Here is a 22,569-nt window from a genome sequence, read left to right as displayed (position 1 = left end):
AAATACATTCAACATCAATTGCTACTAACATAGGGCCCTCTGCTGGACATTAGATGTATCACATTATGAACTGTGACTTTGAAAAGTTCTCCAGAAAGAAAGTTATGTAAACGCAACCCAAATGAAAATGCAAAAGGATTCTCACAATGGTGACCAGCAACTAAATATCTTTGGCTTACTAAATACACATCACTAACTCATTTATTTATGAACACGTTTTGAAACCTAGAAATAAATATGCTTCAAACAGTAAAATAAAAACAAAATAATATAAAAACTGTGACTTTTCCACTCTCTCTGTAGTTCCAAAGAAATTCCATGTGAACTCTGTTTCTCCCTCCACAGCTGCTGCCAGACCTGTTGAGCTTCTCCTGCACTTTCAGCTTTGTGAAAATTCTTCTTACAGCTGAGTGTCTGTGAATATTGTGTGCTCCTTTGTAACTGAACTAAAACCTTTAATTGACTCAAATAGTTCATCATCATCTGGGTACTGGAAAAGAAATAAAATCACATTAGATAAGCATTATCCATTTACAACAACTATAAATTCTTGTACATGTGCTTAGTCAAATTATATGGATAGTCTAGTTTCATTGAATTCAATCATGTAATTAAATAGTATTTTCTCTATTCAGACATTGATTACTGTGCAATTACATAAATATACAGCATAAAAACAGGCCATTCAGCCCAAACCATCCATACAAGCATTAATGCTTCTTCCAAGTCTCCTTGCACCTTTCCTTAATGAAATTTATCATTGTAACCCTTTATTCTTATGCTCCCCATATACCTATCTTGCTTCTCCTTAAATTTATCTACACTATTTATTCAACCTTGGGGAGCAACGTCCGTGATGTCAGCACTCTATAGATAAAGAAATTTATTCCGAATTCCCTTTTGGAGTTCTTAAAGATCTCATGTGTTTGGCCTCTTGTTTTGCGCTTCCCCGACTAGGAAACATTCTCAAATTTGACTATTCTTAGATTTCATGATGAATTTGCTGAATTAGCAAGGTTTTCATCTTTTTATATGTATTTAATCACTTCTCGTATAATCATGATTTATACTGGATTCCAGATTAATCAAATTCAACTCTGAAATGCGACTAAATCAATGATTACGAAAAAGAGTGAAACTGATTAATGATTAATGCAAACGAAACCAAAAACAAACTTTCAGCCACTTTTATAGCATTCCAATTTTCTTTTCTACTGACTTGGATGGAAAAGTGAATGGGGCTCAATGATAAAAGATGGGATTCTGATTCCCTGTTATCCCAACAAGCAGTGATGGCTCTGACCAATATCATCCCCTAAGCTTTTTATAAATTTCAACACTATACATGTTCATAACTTAATTACCATTCCACTGTCACGACCCTGTCCAAGAGAGTCCCAAACTGAGTCCTCAATGAGGGATTTTCTGTCATGGGTATCAATTAGCTGACTGACACTGCGGTGCAGAGAAGTCTGAGAACAGGCGTCACTGAGAACAAGCTGACTCTGGCTTGGCACACAAAGCACTGAGATGTTGGAATTACTGATTTGAGCTCCACGTTCTGCGATTTTTGTGTCAGTTAGTCCCTTAAAATCAAAACAATGAATAATTATGATTACTAATTCCTGATACCATTTACTAATGCCACACTGATTGAAGAGCCGCATGCATCAGCTCAAAACTGGAGCAAAGCTGAACACAAACTTATTTCCAATACACCAAACCCTTCACACATTTATAGCAGTGTTAGATAATAAATAGCACACCAGTTTATCATATTTGTTATTAATTATTTTTTAAGTGGTCATTACAAAGAATGGTAAATAATATAAAGTGTAACCACTTGTAATTTACTAATTTGTTGAATAAACTTGTTGGTCACCTTTCTAAAGGCTTATAAAATTTATGTTCTTTCAAAAAGCATTTAGGTTTAGAAAATGCCTTTGGCATCTGGCATTGCCAAACTGTCTCTTCCCAAGGGATAAAACAGCACCACATTCATGGCTGACAATAGTGATGGCCCTGTAAAAATTATTAGGCAGGAGGTCACTTTGTTTGACACCTTGGGCACTTCATTCATAGAACACCAATAGAATGTGTGAGAAAGAGGTGAAGGCAGAGGACCTGAAGGCATTGTTGACTGTTAATACCATTCGTAGTACCACATGTATACCACATACTAGCCGTACATATCCTTGCTGCAGATAGCACAGCTGTGTTACTGCTTTCCTTATATATTTGCCTAGAATTACAGGTTTGGTATAATCCAGTGGCTGAAAACTGGCTGTTGTGAAGCATAACCAGCCTGGTACCCTTCAGTTGATCCTTGATTAAAGGATAATTAAAGAAGAATTTCACTTGGTTAATCTGTTGAATCAATGTAGTAGACATTTCCAAAATACTGGGCCAAAATGCTTGGGACCATGCATTCTGAGCAATTGCCAGTGATCTGACAAAGAGATTAAGAGTCAACAAAATCCCAATCTCAACACACAGCAAGATATCTTTGTATATAAGTATTTTATTTCACTTTGTAAGAAAACACCAATCTGTAGAAATCATGAGTACTGCAATCCATTTCACGTGGAGCAGTTTATTATTATGAAGTCAACTCTTGCAAATGGTGTGGGCAAATAATTATACCATTGGAACCTAATTTACCTATCGCAATTCATAAACTACTCATCCCAAATGAAACAGCAGGAAAATTAAGTTAGACATTAAGATGGCAGAGATATGGTGTAATAGATTAGTATAAATGTTTACAGCCAACTTAGACTGGTTACACCTATGTGTAACCAAGCAGAAAGTTTGCTTCATGTTTATTCCGTTACAAAAACTGAACTTGTGTGAAGGCAGACACAAGTGTGATACAGGGAAGTATGCATGCCAAGCAAAACATTTCTAAATCAGATATTTAAAAATACAATGGAAGACATTTTTTGCTGTTCAGACAGATCTTAGAGGCTGTGAAATTAAACCCAGGATTTCAACACTCTTGTTTTTCAATCAGGTAACTATGAAATTAGTTTATGTGTTTCAGTTTACCACTATTACCACCTGTTATTGCTTTTTCATTGATTTGCTATGCTGCTGTCGGGTTTTAAATATCCGCGGTAAATTCAAAGATTAGCTGATTTGCTTTTCGATGGTCAAAGGTCCCATTTGCCTCCTTCAAGTACCACCTTCCTACAGCCATGTATTACCATCATGGGAGAACTTTTATACACTTGAACTGACTTTCTTTGCTATATGAGGTGTATGATTCTCTGCTATATTAGGTGTATGATACTTATCTCGAGCGTCGGGGCCCTCCATTTTTGATTCAGCAGCGGGAAGAGCGGGAGCATTGACCAGGGGCTGATGGGAAGGTGAGTCACTGATTTAAATACTTACCTCGTGAATAGGCGGAGTGCAGGCTGAGCAGGAGCGGACACGGGACTGCTGAATAGTTAGGTAATATATTAGGGTGGTTGTGTTACCCAGAACACTATTCAGGTAGTGTGTCCCAACCATCATCCTCCTTTAATCAAAAAAAAAGTTCTGTGTGCCAGATTGGTAAGAAAACTAGATTTTAAAAAATTCTTTATTTTTCTACAGTCTATTTGGGAATTTAGTATAGTGGGAGTGGAGGTGAGGGCAGTTGATTGTTCCTCTTGCAGAATGTGGGAGGTAACGGTCACCACTAGGGTCCCTGCTGACTGCATCTGTGGGAAGTGCACCCAACACCAGCTCCTCAAAAACCGCATTAGGGAACTGGAGCTGGATGACCTTTGGATCATTTGGGAGGTGGAAGGGGCTATAGAGAGAAATTACAGGGAGGTAGTCTCACCTCAGGTACAAGAAAAAGGCAGATGGGACGGAAAGGGAACTGGCAGGCAGTGCAGGGAATCCCAGTGGCCGTTCCCCTCAACAGCAAGTATTCCGTTTTGGATGCTGTTGGGGGATGGGGGCGGTGGACGATTTACCAAGGGTAAGCCATGGGGTACAGGTCTCTGGCACAGAGTCTGTCCCTGTTGTTCAGAAGGGAAGAGGGAGATGAGCAGAGCATTGGTCACTTGGGGCTCCATAGTAAGGGGGACAGATAGGAGGTTCTGTGGGAATGAGAGATACTCAACAGTTGGTGTGTTGCCTCTCAGGTGCAAGAGTTCGTGATGTCTCGGATCATACCTTCAGGATCTTTGAGGGGGAGCAGCCCCAAGTCGTTGTCCATATAGGCACAAATGACATAGGTAGGAAAAGGGATGGGAATTTAAGGCAGAAATTCAGGGAGCTAGGGCAGAAGCTTAGAGCTAGAACAAACAGAGTTGTTATCTCTGGTTTGTTGCCCCTGCCACATGCTAGCAAGGTGAAGAATAGGGAGAGAGAAGAGTTGAACATGTGGCTATTGGGATGGTGCAGGAAGGAAGGATTCGGATACATGGATAATCGATGCTCATTCTGGGGTAGGTGGGACCTCAACAGACAGGATGGTCTTCACCTGAACCAGAGGGGTACCGATGTTCTTGGGGGGGGGGGAACAGTGTGGAATTTGCTAATGCTCTTTGGGAGGGTTCAAACTAACTCAGCAGAGGGATGGTAACCTAAGTTGTAGTTCCAGTGTCAAGGAGGTTTAGAGTAGTGAGGTCAGAAATGAGGTTTCAAGGTAACAAGAGTTCACTGGCAGGCAGGAAGGTGGTTTGAATTGTGTCTACTTCAACTCCAGGGCCACCTAAAATAAAGTGAGTGAACTTACAGCATGGATTGGTCCCTGTGACTTCACTGTTGTGGCCATTTCAGAGACATGGGTAGAGCAGGGACAGGAATGGTTGTTGCAGGTTCTGGAAATGAGATGTTTCAGTAAGAACAGTGAAGATGGTATAAGAGGGGGAGGTGTGGAATTGTTACTCAAGGACAGCATTACTGTGGCAAAAAGGAAGTTTGAGGATTCATCTACTAAAGTTAAAAACAGGAAAGGAGAGATCACCCTGTTGGAAATTTTCCAGAGGCCTCCAAAATAGTTCCAGAGATGTAGAGGAAAGGATAGCAAACATGATTCTGGATAGGAGTGAGAGGAACAGGGTAGTTGTTATGGGGCACGGTAACTTTCCAAATATTGACTGGAAATACTATAGTTTGAGTACTTTAGATGAGTTAGTTTTGTCCAATGTGTGTGGGATGGTTTCCTGACACAGTATGTTCACAGGCCAACTAGGGACAAGGCCACATTGGGCTTGGTACTGGGTAATGAACCAGGCTTGATGTTAGGTTTGGAGGTAGGTGAGCACTTTGGTGATAGTGACCACAATTCGGTTAGGTTTACTTTAGTGATGGAAAAAGATAGGTATATAACACAGGGGAAAGGCAATTACAATGCGATTAGGCAAGATTTGGGATGCTTGGGATAGGGTAGAAAACTGTAGGGGATGGGCACAACTGAAATGTGGAGATTATTCAAAGAACAGCTACTGTGTGTCCTTGCTAAGTATGTACCTGTCAGACAGGGAGAAAGTGGTTAGGCGAAGGAGTTGTGCTTTACTAAGAAGTTGAATCTCTTGTTAAGAGGAAGAAGAAGGCTTATGTTAGGATGAGGCAGGAAGGCTCAGTTACAGAGTTACAAGTTAGCCAGGAAAGACCTAAAGAGAGAGCTAAGAAGAGGCAGGAGGGCAAATTAGAAATTATTGGCTGATAGGATCAAGGAAAACCCTAAAGCTATAGATCAGAAATAAAAGAATAACTAGAGAAAGAATAGGGCCAGTCAAGGATAGTAGTGGGAAGTTGTGTGTGGAATCCGAGGAATTAGGGAAAGTGCTAAATGAATATTTTTCCTCAGTATTCACACTGTAAAAAATATAATGTAGTCGAGGAGAATACTGAGATACAGGTTACTAGAGGTTCACCAATAGGAGGTGTTAGCAATTCTGGAACATGTGAAAATAGATAAGTCCCCTGGGCCAGATGGGATTTATCCTAGGATTCTCTGGGAAACCAGGGAGGAGATTGCAGAGCCCTTGGCTTTGATCTTTATGTCTTCATTGTCTACAGCAATGGTGCCAGAAGATGGGAGGATAGCAAATGTTGCTCCTTTGTTCAAGGGAAGTAGAGAAAACCCTGGTCATCATAGATCAGTGAACCTTACTTCAGTTGTGGATAAAGTGTTGAAAAAGATTACAAGAGATAGGATTTATCATCATCTAGAGAGGAATAAGTTGATTAGGGATACTCAATACAGTTTTGTGAAGGGTAGGTCATGCCTCACAAACCTTATGGAATTCTTTGAGATGGTGACCAAACAGGTAGATGAGGGTAAAGCAGCTGATGTGGTGTATATGGATTTCAGTAATGTGTTTGGTAAGGTTCCCCACAGTAGGTTATTGCATAAAATATGGAGGCATGGGATTTAGAATGATTTAATGGTTTGGATCAGAAATTGATGATCTGAAAGAACACAGGGTGGTGGTTAATGGAAAATGTTCATCCTGGAGTTGTGTTACTAGTGGAGTACGTCAGGGACCTGTTTTGGGGCCATTGCTGTTTGTCATTTTTATCAATGACCTAGATGAGGGTGTAGAAGGAGGGTTAATAAATTTGTGAATGATACTAAGGTCGGTGGAGTTGTGTATAGTGCTGAAGGATGTTGCAGGTTACACAGGGACATAGATAAACTGCAGAGCTGGGCTGAGAGGTGGCAAATGGAGTTGATGGAAAAGTGTGAGGTGATTCACTTTGGAAGGTGCAACATGAATATAGAGGACTGGGTTAATAATAAGATTCTTGGTAGTGTAGAAGAGTAGTGAGATCTCAGTATTCATATAAATAGATCCCTGAAAGTTGCCATCCAGGTTGTTAAGAATGTATATGGTGTGTTAGGTTTTATTGGTAGAAGGATTGAGTTTCAGAGCCACAAGTCATGCTGCAGCTGCACAAAACTCTGGTATAGCCGCACTTGGAATATTGTGTATAGTTCTGGTCACCGCATTATAGGAAGGATGTGGAAGCTTTGGAAATTTACTAGGATGTTGTCTGGTATGGAGGGAAGGTCTTATGAGGAAAAGCTGACGGACTTGAGGCCGTTTTTGCTAGAGAGAAGAAGGTTGAGAGGTGACTTAATTAAACATGTAAGATAATCAGAGGATCAAATAGAGTGGACAGTGAGAGTTTATTTCCTCATAGTGATGACTAGCATGAGGGGACATAGCTATAAATTGAAGGGTGATGGATATAGGACAGATGTCAGAGTAGTTTCTTTACTCCGAGATAGGGGCAGCATGGAAAGCACTGCCTACAACACAAGTAGACGCACCAGTTTAAGGGCATTTAAATGGTCATTGGATAAACATATGGATGATAATGGAATAGTGTAGGTTTGATGGACTTCAGATTGGTTCCACAGGTCGGCGCAACATCAAGGGCTGAAGGGCCTGTACTGCGCTGTAGTGTCCTATGTTCTAAATGCTTTTAGCACCGTACACAATGATGGCATCACACAGACTTGGTGGGAGAACAGCTTAAGATCTCCAAGGAGTAAAACCTACCATGTGGCCCTTTCTTACTGTTTCTGTAACAATGTCCATCACATTAATGTAACTTATACTATTGTTGTTATCATGTAATAAACGTTATCTTAGTTAAGACAAGAGCCTCTTGTCATTCGGCTAGTAAAGTGTTTTCGTCTACCAGACTGGACTATACAGATTCTATAGATCCCAAAGAGGAAATTTGTAGGTACCAGCAAATCTACCAGATAACTCAAAGAACATGATGAGCAGTGGTGAGAATTCATCTTAAAACATTCTTGGATGTCAGCGCCCGTACTGACACCCTGAGGTCAAGGGTTGCACGTTCAAAGCCAACTTGAAATAAGCACAAGATCCAAAGTGAAACCAAGGGCACCTTTCTTCACGAAGGTAGAAGGGACAGCATATGGTGCAATTGAGAGAAGCAAGGTTCAAAGGGACATAGATGGATTACAGGGGTGGACTATATTAAGGCAGGCAGAGTGCATTGTGGGCAGGTGTGATGGTATTGACTTATGATCCGAGGTAAATATATCCGTCTGTTTTCTTAATGATGACAAACTAGGGACATTAGAGGAGCAAGGATAGTTGGAGATTTCAGTAAGGAGGTAGTCATTTTCCTGAAACACGAAGGTATTAAACATAATGAAATGAGGGTATGAACATGGAGTTGGAAATCCTGACCAGACTTCAGCTAATTCAATGGTGAAGCTTCATGACAGATTGGCCAAATCTTGTTCTCATGTTCTCTGGGTTGAAAGTATCTAAAATAATGAACTTATAAATAGTTTGTATCACAAGATGCACTTCTTTAAATGGTAGGGTTGGAATGTTTAAACTTCAACTGGGAAGACCTACAGGGTCATGATTACCTCTGACAGTACAGACCACCCTTGCTACTATACTGCAGTGTCTACCCAGGTTATGGGCTGGAACCTCAGAGTCAGGAGGGCTGTACTGATCTTTAAAGCAGTGGCTTAGAGCTGACCAGAGGTTCTATCCTTTTATCTGATGGATCCATTTTTGCTGGTACAGGAAAAGGAAGAGGGCATGACCGAAATAAGAGAAACTTGAATTCAACCAAGCTTTTTGAGTATGGTGCTGCATTCAAACATACTTCATTTTTGCTATAGCAAGGACCTTAACCAGTACCATTTATGAATTTATGAAGTTATAAAGGCTCATGCTGTGGTCAAGGTCTGTAGTATTGTGAATCTATTAATAAATCCTCAACCCATTAAAAACTAGAAAAAAAAGACTGCTGGTGTCAGCAAAAGTTGAAGTAAACCCGTTCTAACAGTTACAACAGCTCTTTGCTGACATTACCCCAACGTGGACCTTATTAATCCGTGGTTGCTTTCCACCATCTATAGTTATCCCAGCAAGTGTGTTATACATTCACAGTTTTATTGATATCTCAAAGATACTATTAAAGAATTAATTATCTTTGATGTAGGGTTATGCATAAAACTCACACCCCTACCCCCACAACTGAGATGTAAGCGGCAAGATGGGAAATACCTCAACTTGTGCTCACCATGTCAGAAGTAAAAACGTGGCTCTGCATGATCAAGTGTATGGGGTAGAAACTGAACCCACTCTAGTTACTCCAGATAAGAATATTAGCAGGAGTAGACCATAAGCTTGTGACACCTTTCAATACAACCACTGAGTTGAAGCTGCAACATAGATATTAAAGTGGGACTGAGTAACATCACATTCTTTAATTGATTAATACTTTATAAAAGATACTGACTTCAAATCACACTCTTGATCCAATACAAGATCCACATGAGTATGATGCTTCATTGTAGTAATTACAATGACGTATCATATTTCCACAACAATATATCATGTGATTTTAAAGACCACTGTCTTGTTTAGTAACTATTTCTCAAGCCTAATTTTTGCTTGTGGAAGAAAAATAAATAATGACTTATGCATTAGACAATGGGGAATATACTTTGGTCAACCTCATCTTGGATTTGTAAATGATCAAAAATAGCAAACACTTTCCCACAGTGACAATGCTTCGTTCATAACATTACCAAGGGTGTAAACTTTGCACTCACTGCATTCAAGACAAAATCATGCAACTTCAGGTAATCAGTGTCAAAGAAAGACTGCATTGCATTATCCACACTGCAGAACAGAACTCTTCGGCATACCTCAAAACACATAGTATAACTCTTAAGGGTAACAGAACTTGAAGCATCAGACGGTGCTGCGATACCATCAAACTGAGGGGAGAAGAAGAGTTTAATAACTACATTAGATTCAGATAAAACAAGACCTCCGTTAGGAGGAGCCTGGACAGGGTAAATAGATCATACATGTTCCCATTGGTGGATATGGTGAGAACTAGAAGATAATAATTTACCATAAATAGCAGAAAAAAAACCCCCAAAGGATGATGAGAAGAAAAATTTTATAACACTGAAAGATCGGTATTTGGAATGCACTGCTTCATGTATGGTGCAGGCAAATTTAATTGTGGCTTTAAAAATAGAATTGAGTAATTAGTTGAGCAGAAACAAATTTCAGGGCTGCGAAGCAAAGGCAGGGGTATGTGATTAGTTCAGTTGCTTTTGCAGAGAGCTGCCATGGATGTAATGGGAGGAATAACTTCCTTCTGTGCTGTAAAATAAAATAGAGGGTACAGCTACAAAGGGTGGGGGTGATACAATAGGGAGGCATGAGTGATTACAAACAGAGCTGCTTGTGTATGGTTAGAACCTTGTCTATTGTAAACAGTTAAACAGACATACCACTTGATATGAAGTTTGAGGCATATAGCCTACATAGCTAGCATCATAGTGACACTGAAATTCATATACCAAATTGCTTCTTTTGTATAATAGACAGAATAGTAAAAAGTGAGGTCTGCAGATGCTGGAGATCAGAGCTGAAAATGTGTTGCTGGTTAAAGCACAGCAGGTTAGGCAGCATCCAAGGAATAGGAAATTCGACGTTTCGGGCCAGAGCCCTTCATCAGGAATGAGGAGAGGGTGCCAGGCAGGCTAAGATAAAAGGTAGGGAGGAGGGACTTGGGAGAGGGGCGATGCAGATGTGATAGGTGGAAGGAGGTCAAGGTGAGGGTGATAGGCCGGAGTGGGGTGGGGGCGGAGAGGTCAGGAAGAGGATTGCAGGTTAGGAGGGCGGTGCTGAGTTCAAGGGAATCGACTGAGACAAGGTGGGGGGAGGGGAAATGAGGAAACTGGAGAAATCTGAGTTCATCCCTTGTGGTTGGACGGTTCCCAGGCGGAAGGTGAGGCGCTCTTCCTCCAACCGTCGTGTTGTTATGTTCTGGCGATGGAGGAGTCCAAGGACCTGCATGTCTTCAGTGGAGTTGGAGGGAGAGTTAAAGTGTTGAGCCACGGGGTGGTTGGGTTGGTTGGTTCGGGCGTCCCAGAGGTGTTCCCTGAAGCGTTCTGCAATTAGGCGGCCCATTTCCCCAATATAGAGGAGGCCACATCGGGTGCAGCAGATGCAATAGATGATGTGTGTGGAGGTGCAGGTGAATTTGTGGCGGATATGGAAGGATCCCTTGGGGCCTTGGAGAGAAGTAAGGGAGGTGGTGTGGGCGCAAGTTTTGCATTTCCTGTGGTTGCAGGGGAAGGTGCCGTTGGGTTGAAGGCAAGATCCTGTTCGAGTTGAAAACACTCAGGTTAATATTGCATTGAGACAACTTACCCTTCTTGGTAGACTGGGCACTTTTCAGGACTGAAACATGCCTTAGGCCCTGTCATAATTTTACACAATGTATAGTGAGGAACTTTAAGTACAGTCTCCAATATTAGATATGATTCTGCAATTCAACAGCATTTGCTGAAAAATCCAAAAAGTAATAGAAACTATACCGGCAATCAATTTATGATTATCAGTCAGCCTCACGGTGTGGTGCTCTTGTATAAATGGAAAGATACATATGTTAATACATGGGTCCTATTCTTTGCAGCTAAGAATATGAGCAGGCACTATGCGTTTCAAATTAGCAAAACAGGCAATAGTTAGTTTCCCATACACTCCTCAGGGCAATGCTTTGACCAGAGTCAACTTGCCTTGTTTAAATTTAAACAAAAAATTGGAACTTAACTGTCAATCATCATCTAACTGATGCATTTGTCATGACATCTTTACGAATTGTTTGATAAGTGAACTTTATCAGCACTATCCTCTTTGTTATTAAAGAAAATAATGACAAACTTATGGCAAATATTTATGATTCTGATAGAAATGGGTAGTCCGCTGAAGTGAATTTTCTCAAAATCTCCCCCAGTCTGCTACCAAAACTTTAGGTGTGAGGCAAGAAGGTTTTTTACTTTATTGAGTGGGAGTTCTGTTGGATTTTGCTGAAATAGTAGCTGAAGAATAAGAGAAGCTCAGAGCAAATTCACCTCCGTTATCTGAAAAGGAGATTTACAACAAACTTTTCTTTGGGTCCTGTGAATACTCTCAATGCTGTCTGCTGCATAATCGTGCACAATTGATTTATGTTGAATTAGACTTGCTTTTTGAAAATTCACTCATGGAAGTCGGTGTCAGCAGCTAGGCCAACATTTGTTGGCCAGCCTTAATTGCTCTGGAGAAGGTGCTGGTGAGCTGCCTTCTTGAACTGCTGCAGTCCATTTGCTGTAGATACTTCTACAATGCTGTTGGAAAGGAAATTCCAGGATTTTGACCCAATGACACTGAAGGAATGGTGATTTACTAGTCGGATTGCCATTTGTCTTGAAAGGGAATTTTGCAGGTGATGATGCTCTTGTGTTTGTGCTGCCCTTGTCCTTAGATGATAGTGGTTGTGGGTTTGGAAGGTATTGTCTAAGAAGCCTCAGTGAATTTCTGCAGTGCAGCTACTGAGTGTCAGTGGTGAAGGGAGTTATGTTTGTCTGTCAAATATGCTGCTTTGTCCTGAATTGTGTCAAGCTTCTCGAGTGTTGCTGGACCTGAACTCAACCAGACAATGGAGTGTATTCCTTCACATTCTTGTAACTTGTGCATATTGCATATAATTTGTACCTGATAATAACAGAAGACTTTCAAAAACTTACCATGAAGGATTCATTAGGCAGATTAGTCCTCTTTTGCAGTGGAATTAAAGGAGGCCTCTCTCGTTTGAATGGTTGTTTACTTATTGCCTTTTGCAGTAGGATAGCCAAGAATATAGCCAGAAACAGCAATCCAAGGACTGCCATTATTGTAATGAACCACAATTCATTGTAGAACAGTGTGTTTGATTGTGGTGCTCCTGTTTTCTCCTCAACGGTGGGTATTGTAGAACCTTTAAAACAAGTAGGAGACATTTGATGTCCAAAAATAATTAAAACCTTCTCAGGGCTAGACTTAATGCAGCCTATCACAGCAGAAACATGAAGGCTCTGTCCATTCAATGACAGGAGATCCCCTTGTCAGCCTCTTGAAGAGGGTGGAACTTTCTCTGATTAAGTTGGAGTGTACAAGGGATGCAGCATGGGATTCCTGGCCACCACAGTATGTTGTCAATTAAGTACCACATCAGGGTTTTAACAGAAGCTGGAGAGATTTTCTATGCCCGCAGCAGGTTGCTCAGTAATTCCTGTTAGATTTGCCAGAAGCTTCCTGGGTGGGATGGTGTGGGGAAGGTGCCTCATTATTAGACATTCTATGCATTGATAAGGGAAGGGATTTTAAAGTCCTCTTGCTAATCCAGCTCTTGCCATGCCCACTCCACCAGCACCAACCCACCCTCAATCACCTTTGACCTGGGGTCTAAAAATGTGCCTGGGCACCTGGTGGGTACAAATCCAACAGCAGCCACCACTCCCAGTGCCACTGGTGGTGACAAGGAGATGACGCTGGTAACACTGTCTATTCCCAGCAGATGAGCTTTTAATTACTTTGGTCCTCAGTTGCGAGTAGAGGACAATTAAATACCTGAAGGACAGTCAATTCCATTGGTCCTCTTCCACTGAAGTGACAGGCCTTCCTTTGATTCTCTGAATGGGCAGAGACACAGTGGTTGACCCTACAATTTCCAGCCCTTGGCTATTTTTCAGGGATGTGAGTTTGAAAAAATATGATTTGCATGCATGTATTTAAGTTTTGTATTTCTTTTTGAGAAACCTTTGACAGAAAACTAAAGCTTCCTTATTATATGTGGTAACTTGTGTATAGAATTAACATTTATATGATTGAACTCAAAGTTATTTGCGCAGCTTCTTCTATATGACTCCATGTTGAAGTTTCATGCTGGTAGATGTTAGAGGTAACATGATTATGGATAAGATTGATGTAATAGACGTGTCCCACATTACTCCTATGGTCTGCCTTTCTCCAATCGGGATTAAAAGGGACAATTTTCATGTTATTAACAGCTCCCAACTTTGAGAGGAACTTCAATAATGTGTCCATCACAGATCTTGCTGTGATTATATCTTAATCTTACCTCTTGCATCCAAACACTCCATTTTAAGGAAATGTTTACTAGAGTCCTCCCTCACACTTTTCATACATGGATAAGCTACATGAGGTCTGAGCAAATTCTGACATGTAATTACACTTTTATACATGCTCATAAATGATTCTATTAGTTTTATGTAACTTTATTTCTTGTTAAATTGGAGGGCACTTTCTACAGGATGGGACTTAAATACCAGGCATCACATTGCTATGGTATGCATGGGCTCTGATCAGACTGGGAACCAATTGAAAAACATGTTAAATTAGAGTGAACAATACTAAATATGACTCATGTTACTGGTTTACTCATACTTGATTATGGTAATAATTGACTGTGGTTGATATATTATTTTCTTGCAAGCCTTTTGTTTATTTTTTGTTTAATTTACATGACTGCAGCTAATTTTTAAAAGTTACATTTCCACTGAGGAGGTTAAAGGAATCAAATTTATGCAAGTGATTTAAAACAAAGCAAATATGCAAAATGCTTACCCACATGTGTTGCTGTGTTATATTTGATAGTGGGAGTACTTACGCTTCCCATATCTGTGGTACATATAACTTGAAATAGGAAAGCTATAACAAAGAAAAAAACACAATTCCAGTTAAGTCAATATTTTAGATTTTTACCACAATAGCAAAAATTTTCATTGTCAGTATTGTCGTGCAAACATCAATTACTAAGTAGAAAGATATGGATGCATTGCTACAAGCAATAGGATTGTATTAAAGTGTCAGGCCTACTGACTGTAGACAGAGCAACATGTTTCTCTTTCCTTATGGAAGCCAATCAGGCAGTGGTGAGGCCAGCAGTAGGTCTTTTTGCTCAAATCAGGACCCTGGGAGCAAAGGTTCCATCTGTCAAGAGCTGCTGGCCAATCAGAGTCCAGCTGATCTTTCATTCAACAGTGCTTCTGGAGAGGCTGTCATTAATGTCAGATTGACAGATAGCAGAGTTCCAGTATCAAGGAGTATTTCAGGCCAAAGGCAAGTAATGTCAGAGAGTGTTTTAGGGATGGGGCTCACAGAGAGAGGTGCATATATGAGTTGGGAGCAAAGGCAGAGAGGTGGCTTTTAACATCCCTCTTCTTTCCCATTGATGAATCCGTTGATCCAGCACTCCTGCTGGGAGCTGGCTGCACAATTTCATGCCACATGGAAATAAGTCTGGCTGTGTCGTATTAATGATAAGATGTAATAATCACTTGTCACTGTTTGATCAGCAAGGTTAGTTTTCTTAAAACAATAAGACATATCCCAAATTATGAAGCAGACATTACACTGAACCAACTGATTTCAGTGAGTGCAGTGTGCAAATACAAAGCTGACTGCCAGGCAGAGTCACACATGGCATTCACATGTCCCAAGGAGTCTTTAAAGGTGAACTCTCTTAAAGGCAGAGTACACAGACAGCATCTCCCTCCTTTCTAAAAGAAAATTCAACTGCTAACTGAAAACAGTGAATATATTTGCCTATATAATGCATTGGTAACTTGCAGGTACATCCAGATCTTGTGATGATAAACTTGTCGGAATGTGTCATTTTTTTACCATTGTCATCAATCTTATTGTCTATTTTTCCTGTTTCTGTTGTCAAGTTTTCTTTCAGGGACTGCAGTTACCATTTCAGGATGTGCTTAATCCAACACACAACTAAGATTAGTTCCAGATTGGCTACTGACTGAATTGTTCATCAATCCTTCTTGGCATTTACTGTTTAGTTCTTTAAACATTTCCAACTCATTTTAAACCCTTTTTAATGATGCAAATTATTTTATTTCTATCAAAGTTTTAGCATTCTGTTGGTTCAGTCCATTTTCTCCTTCATGACCTGTTCTAATAACTTCTTTTAATTTCTTTTTGTTTACTTGGAAGTTTGGACCTCTTCAACTTAATGCTTTAACAGATGTTTGGTTTCCTGCAAGTCCTGCTTGTGTTATTTCACTAGAGTGTCATTGCTGGTGATTGTGTTTCAAATAATTGTCTCATGAGTGATTTGCTTTTCCTTGTTTAATGAACATGCACCTTATTTTTTGCAGAATTCATTTTCTCCTGCATTGCTTTGAATTCAAGCTGATGTTTCAGTAACTGCTCCTGTGTGATCAGCTTTACATAAAAGCTGTTTCACATCTTCTTGTAAGTTGGCAGTCAATTCATTGTATTGATGATACTGAATTTGTAATTCATTCTCTTCCTTTCTTGCTTTTTTATCTCTTCATTCACGTTTGTGAGCTGAGTAAATGTATTCCTGTCTCAAAGATGGTATTATCAAACTAGGATTTATTCTGTGCCAATAGTTCAGCCCTTTTTTCCTGAAGCTATATTTTTGTCTCCACACCAATTCAGAAGATATGTACACTTCTCTCTGAGAACCTCATCCCTAAAATACTCTCTGACATTATATGCCTTTGGCCTGGACTACTCCTTGATGCTGGGACTCTGCTATCTGTCATTAATAATAGCCTCCCCAGAAGTACTGTTGAATAAAAGATCAGCCGGACTTTGATTGGACAGCAACTCTTGGCATATGCAATCTTTGCTCCCAGAGTCTTGATTCATGCAAACAGGCCCACTGCTGGCCTCACCACTGCCTGATTGGTCTTCATGAAAAGAGGAACATGGGTCTGTTCCTGAGTCTCCAGTCAATAGGCCTGACACTTTAACACGATTCTTCCGCTTCTAGCTTTGCATCCACACCTTTCTTCTTATTAATGGATATTTGCATGGCCATACTGAGAATGTAATTTTTTTTGCTATTGTGGCTATTATGTTCTTCCATCATACTGAATTCTGCACAATTTTCTTGAATAGAGTGCTGCTGTTCCTTTTGTCTCTGATGTTTGACTGCATGGATTATAATGAGTGAGAAGTTATAATCTTACTGGTTTATCTGCAATTGTAAGTCTGGCAACGTCTACCAGGTAGTCCAGTTGTGATGTCCAAATGGATTGATTGTACTTGCACTGCAGGACTATCGGTCTTGCACATTGAATTGGTGAACCATTCTACGCTGCAAATTTCACATTTGTAGGTTTCATCATGGCTTCCCAGGTTTGTGGGCCCATGTTATTTTTTAAGAATTGACTTGTATTGATTTGGCATTTGTCCCCATGTTAACCTTAGCCAAGAACAAACAATCATCAGGTTTTTATCGACAGGTAATTTGAAATTTTGCACACAATTCAGTTGGTGTAATGTTGATGTTTTCCATAGGATTGACAATCTGAAGCAATATATTCAACTCTTTGTCTCATCATGGACATCATCAGATTCGATTTGTATTGAGCTTTACTGGGGTAGCACATTGGAAATCACAACCTGTTATTCCCAGATTTGTCACAAAAGTTAAAGGTTTTATAGAACTATGCAAAATTCCCCAATTTGCCTCTTTTTCAGACCTAGGTAAAGAGAAAGCATGGACCACAGTCTTATACTTATTAAGAATTACTATTTATTACAAGTAGATTCTAACTACAAGTAGACAGTAGTAAACTGTTGACATATACCTCCCACAGCGAAAACTGTTAATCCCTTGTAAAACTCACCCTACACTCAGGTGTAGACACAAATAAAAATGGGTGTTATGGCAAGGGAAAGACTGGGAAGGCAGTTCAGTGATCCCTGTTCACGGGATTTGCTGAGAAGATTCTTTTGGCTTGTTAAGCCTTGCTGCTCCTTGTTCTTCCTTTTCCATGTACTTTGCTTGCTTGCAGGAAGCATTGAGTGACTGTTTCACAACTCATACAGACTCTGACTTGGTGCTTAAAAATCACAACTTACAGCAACTAATGAAAGGAAATAAACTGGCTTTCTTCAGGCTTGAGGTGTTCTTTTGTTGCAGAAGTAAGGACAACATCTTTCTTTCATTGAATCCCTACAGTGTGTAAACAGGCCATTCAGCCCATCAAGTCCACCCCGACTCTCCAAAGAGCATCCCACCCAGAATCACCCTCCATACTCTATCCCTGTAACCCTACATTTTCCTTGGCTAATCCACCCAACCTACACATCCCTGGACAATACAGGGCAATTTACAATGTCAATCCATCTAACCTGCACATCTTTGGACTGTGGGAGAAAACCCGCATAGACTGTCATCCAAGGTTGGAATTGAATCCAGGTTCCTGGTGATGTGAGGTAGCAATGCTGACTACTGAGCCACCATGCCACCATATCTGGAGGCCTGATGACTTCTGGCTGTCTCCTGCATGCTCACAAACTGTTCAACTACTTGGGAGCCAATTACACTATTGATGACAGGCAAAAGACCTCTGCCTCCAACAACTGGTCACCATGCCAGCTACTTGTTATTAGCTACATCCCACTTTGTACATACACCCTGGCTCCAGTCAATCTGTGGTCCTTCCCCAGCTGCTTGAACAAGTAGCAATGTAAACATCACTTAACAGTAAGTGTCAGGTAACTTGTCTTCAAAAAGTGCAGTAAACCTTTCAACAGTCCTTGGTTCTTTTAGATAGCAATTCTTTACCCATTTCAGTCCAAAATCAAAAATATAGAAAAATAAAAAGAGACAGTCTTTACAATTGTCATTCATTTTATATATATGTTTCTGGCAAGATCCAGATGATCATTATTGTAACTTGAAGATACTCCTTGTCCCTAGTTTGGTGGGTCATTGTACAGTCATTGCATCATCCTTTGCTCCAGTGCAATAGTCTTTATTGCTACATATTTTGCAAAATCAATTAAAAGCTCAGAATTTCTGTGATACATGCTGAAGACCAATGCTTCCACATGTCTTGCTATGTTTGACTGTTCTAATGATGGTGTCAACTGTCAAAGTTATACTCAGGATCTGTAAGCTTCACTGACCTGCAAGGATTGCTCTGTATTTGTGTCCATTCTTCAGTAGTTATTCTGGAAAACTTCCATGGGGTGGGGGAGGGGGAATGTGATTACCAACTTAACAATTATGTTTGCTAACTCGCCACCTTAAAAATCAAATAATAAGCCTCTTTCTCTTCATTTTCTCACATAGTGATCCATTGATTCTGCAGGCTTCTGTCAAATTGCATCAATGCTAGTTGATGAATACATCTTTCCATTTCTGGGTGTAAGGATAGCAAACATGAATGTGACTCTGAAACAGCCTGGATGATTTGCTTTTGTGATGTATTCTGTAGATCACCCACACTGCAGCAAAGTGCACTCATAATGGAATTGTTGGCTATTGACTTCAATATCATTCCACCAATCAAGTGGACTGGAAGATTAAACCTCTTGAGTGTTTCTTTGTTTGCACTCATTGAGAAGGTTGATGAATATCTTGTCACAATTCAAACAAACTTTGTTGAAGATTCAACTTTGTTGAATTGGCTTTTAGGGGGTCAGGAAGTGAGTCACCAATTGCAGAGTACCCAGCCTCTGCCCAACTTGTGTAACAACTGCACTGATACAGTGTTTCACAAAGGTGCTGCCACTGGCTCACGAGGAGATGACTGGGTTCTCTCTTGTTTGAATTAGGTGGCACAAGTATTACTCTCTATTTCTAAATGGAAAACTGGATATTAATTTGGTTCTCTGATAGGCTGGTGTGTGCTGATTTCTAATCAGCAAGATGTAAGCGGAGCTGGAATTATCAGCAAATACTCCAGTTCTGATCTAATACCAGATGGCGGTTAGTTGACTAAGCAGCTATTAGTTGGAACCTTACCTTTTTCATCTATGTTAGAATTAAGGCTGTTATATAGTCTAGAAATAAGTGGTTCCTGTAGAAACCAAACATCAGGAGATTGTTGGTATGTAGGTCATTCATATTGGCACTATTGATGCTGCTATCACCAAGGAAGAAGAAAGTTCATCATCATATTTCTTACAACAGTTCACTAATGATTGAGAAAAAGTTAATGGGACAGTAAATTATCAGGTTACATCTAAATACACTGACAAATTTAAATAATGAAAAAATGGCAGGGAGAAAAAAGACAGAATTTCAATATGTTAGAAAATGGAAAAAAAAACTTCAAAGTGTAGTTGTGGGCACAAGTGAAGCTGAATTAAAAAAACCTAAAATGTCCAGGATAACATAATAATAAAGTATTCTTTCTGGACTATAACAATACAATGGCAATCAGGGGAACAAGGAAATATATTTATCCTCATGTTCCTCCAGTCTCCACAGCACACCAAGGATTGCTGCCAATATGGACCAACATCTTTGATTTCTTTGCCCCCCTCAAGACCTGCAGTAAGTGTCATTGCCAGCAAAGCTGCCAGGCCACATTAGATCCATGGTGACTGGTAAGTTGTTCCATCAATTCTGAAGCCTTTTAATAATGTAAAAAGCTGAATGTTGTTTTGCAGTAGTATGTTTCTAGAAATTCTTTCTTAAGTGATAATCATGAAATAGCATTAACAGATTTAATTGTGAAGCAGAACTTGTTTGAACTAACTTTTATCAGATGTTCTTGGAATATGCAATCTGCTGTCGAATCCACTGTAAATCTGAATGTTGTTATCTGTCAGTACGTACTCTTTCAGTTCTCCATTCAGCTGGAATGTTTGACTCCAGTCCAAATAAATTGCTGTCAAGTTGCTGGTTACTTTGAATGGTGCTTTGTACTGGGGCACTGAAGAGCAGAACAAATTACATTGCTAAAATCAGTAACTAGACATCTTTTTTAAACTTATTTTGATTAGTTAAACTTGACAGTTTCTGAACGCACAATATCAATGCTTTTTCCTACATTCCTTTATTTCCATATAAGGATATAAAAATTAACAATTATCCAGCACAGTCCTTTTCAAGCCGATAATAGACACTGATAATAAAAATCAGTATATATTGTATCTAAGGAATACCTACCGAGTATACTTGAGGTGGAGAATGCATGAATATCTGTTAATCTGTTACAAACACAAATTGTGATGTACAAGTTAACTGCCAAGATGGTGATAAAATGAAGGTAGTTTACAATATGGTTGTAGGAGAATTGAGATTAAGGAGTTAAAATTTGGATTTGATCTATTGTGGATGTGATATATTGATATATAATTATCCTGTGCCCAAGGGAATGATGCACCCAGGAAACAAACTCACCTTGCTTGCTCATCACCATTATTACATTGAGCAGCCCCGTGTTAAACAAGTTCCAAGGGCCCAGATACATGTGAGGCTGCACAAGGTAAAGCTAGCCTGCATTTCTAATACTCAGTCTGCAATTTGTAAAGGGGAGATATTCTGACTGCAGCAGTGTTGGAACTATATTTGAAAGTGTTTCCCATAAGGAAGAAAGGGTGGCAATAGTGTATCAGTCCAGAAAAAGAGAGAGATATAGAAAGAGAGTTCCCAAGTTTTCCAATGCAGTGTAATAGGCTTTGGACAAGAAGAAGAAAATCTCATGTTTTTCTAATGGGCCATGAGGCCTTTCTGGCATCCATTGTAAAAAGAAATGGCAGCAGATAGCGTCAGACAGCATGCAATAACTCCACAGATTTGGCTGCAGTTCAACAAAAAAATAATTATCTCACATGAATAGTAAAGGTATCTTTGAATCCAATCCATTATCCACTGTATCCCAAGCTCTCATATTAATAGATACCTCTATTTCTCATGCATCAGCAATCTCTCTGAATCAGGAATCTGGCCTAAATTTTACATGCTTCACCTCATTCACACATACTTATCACTGGTACAAGCCACACAACTAAGCTTACACATTTAAAAGTCACTTAGATAAGTACATGAACAGGAAAGGTTTAGAGGGATATGGGCCAGGAGCAGGCAGGTGAGAATAGTTTAGTTTGAGATTATGTTCAACATGGACTGGTTAGTCTGAAGGGTCTGTTTCCATGCTATATGACTCTATGACTTTGTGTTTTTCCAGCTGTGACAGGACAACATCACAAATATATTCCAACACATTATTCTTCCTTCTCTTGCAGGACAAGTTTGCACATTACAGGAGGTAGAACAAGAGTGCATGCAGAGGTCAGATATGACTGCATATCCCGAATCGCACGGAAGAGACATTGCTCTAAATCCTTGATATGATGTAATGACACCAGCGAAAATGCTTATATTCAAGAGCAGTGCTTGGTCTGGCGGTGGGGCCACACTGCTGTGTTTGGGTAGAGGGTGAGGCTGCTGTACTCCTGTCAGGAATGGGAGGCATTGTGCTGTGTCTGGGTTGTCAGCGGTGCTGTTGTGGGTGGGGCTGCAGTGCTCCAGTTGGAGTTCAGAGCAGTACCACTGTGCTCAGCTAAGGTTAGGTGGGGCCTTGGGCCTGGGCTCAGAACAGCACTGGGTATGTGTGACTTTTGTTCCTGTCCTTGCATGCAAGTCTACCTTGATGTTCTATAGGCTTAGATTGCTGCCATCACTGCAATGAAAACCAGGTAGTTGGTAGTTCTAGTGCTGGTAGCCCCTTTAAGCCTCTCAAATATGCCAGTTATGTAGAGGTGGGGCTTCCACCTGTCCCTAAGCCAGGGTCCCTAATGCTAGATGATTGCACACAATCAAGATCATTCCAAGCATTTTGGTGTGCAATTAAAACACCACTAGGCATTCCACAGATGGAATTAGCAGTAGCACAGTGTGGCCAGAAATCCTGGCAGGAGGAAAACATTAAAAAATTTAACAAAGTAATTCAATCTACCACCTTAGTGAGTCCAT

The 22,569-nt window shown here is 40.1% G+C and overlaps 1 protein-coding gene across 1 annotated transcript in view; it reads right to left on the bottom strand.

The window, feature by feature from the left end:
* Nucleotides 1-400: 400 nt before the first annotated feature.
* ush2a (Usher syndrome 2A (autosomal recessive, mild)) overlaps nt 401-22,569 on the bottom strand; it is a 985,309-nt gene continuing 963,140 nt past the window's right edge. Inside the window, 5 exon segments of the mRNA XM_060830996.1 lie at nt 401-490; nt 1,365-1,586; nt 12,548-12,777; nt 14,427-14,510; nt 20,348-20,524. Coding sequence (XP_060686979.1) covers nt 401-490; nt 1,365-1,586; nt 12,548-12,777; nt 14,427-14,510; nt 20,348-20,524 — 803 coding nt within the window.

The sequence above is a fragment of the Hemiscyllium ocellatum genome, chromosome 10 (assembly GCF_020745735.1).
Source record: "Hemiscyllium ocellatum isolate sHemOce1 chromosome 10, sHemOce1.pat.X.cur, whole genome shotgun sequence".
Lineage (NCBI taxonomy): Eukaryota > Metazoa > Chordata > Chondrichthyes > Orectolobiformes > Hemiscylliidae > Hemiscyllium > Hemiscyllium ocellatum.
Note: the sequence above shows the minus strand (reverse complement) of the source record. Positions and strands in the feature narration are given on the sequence as shown.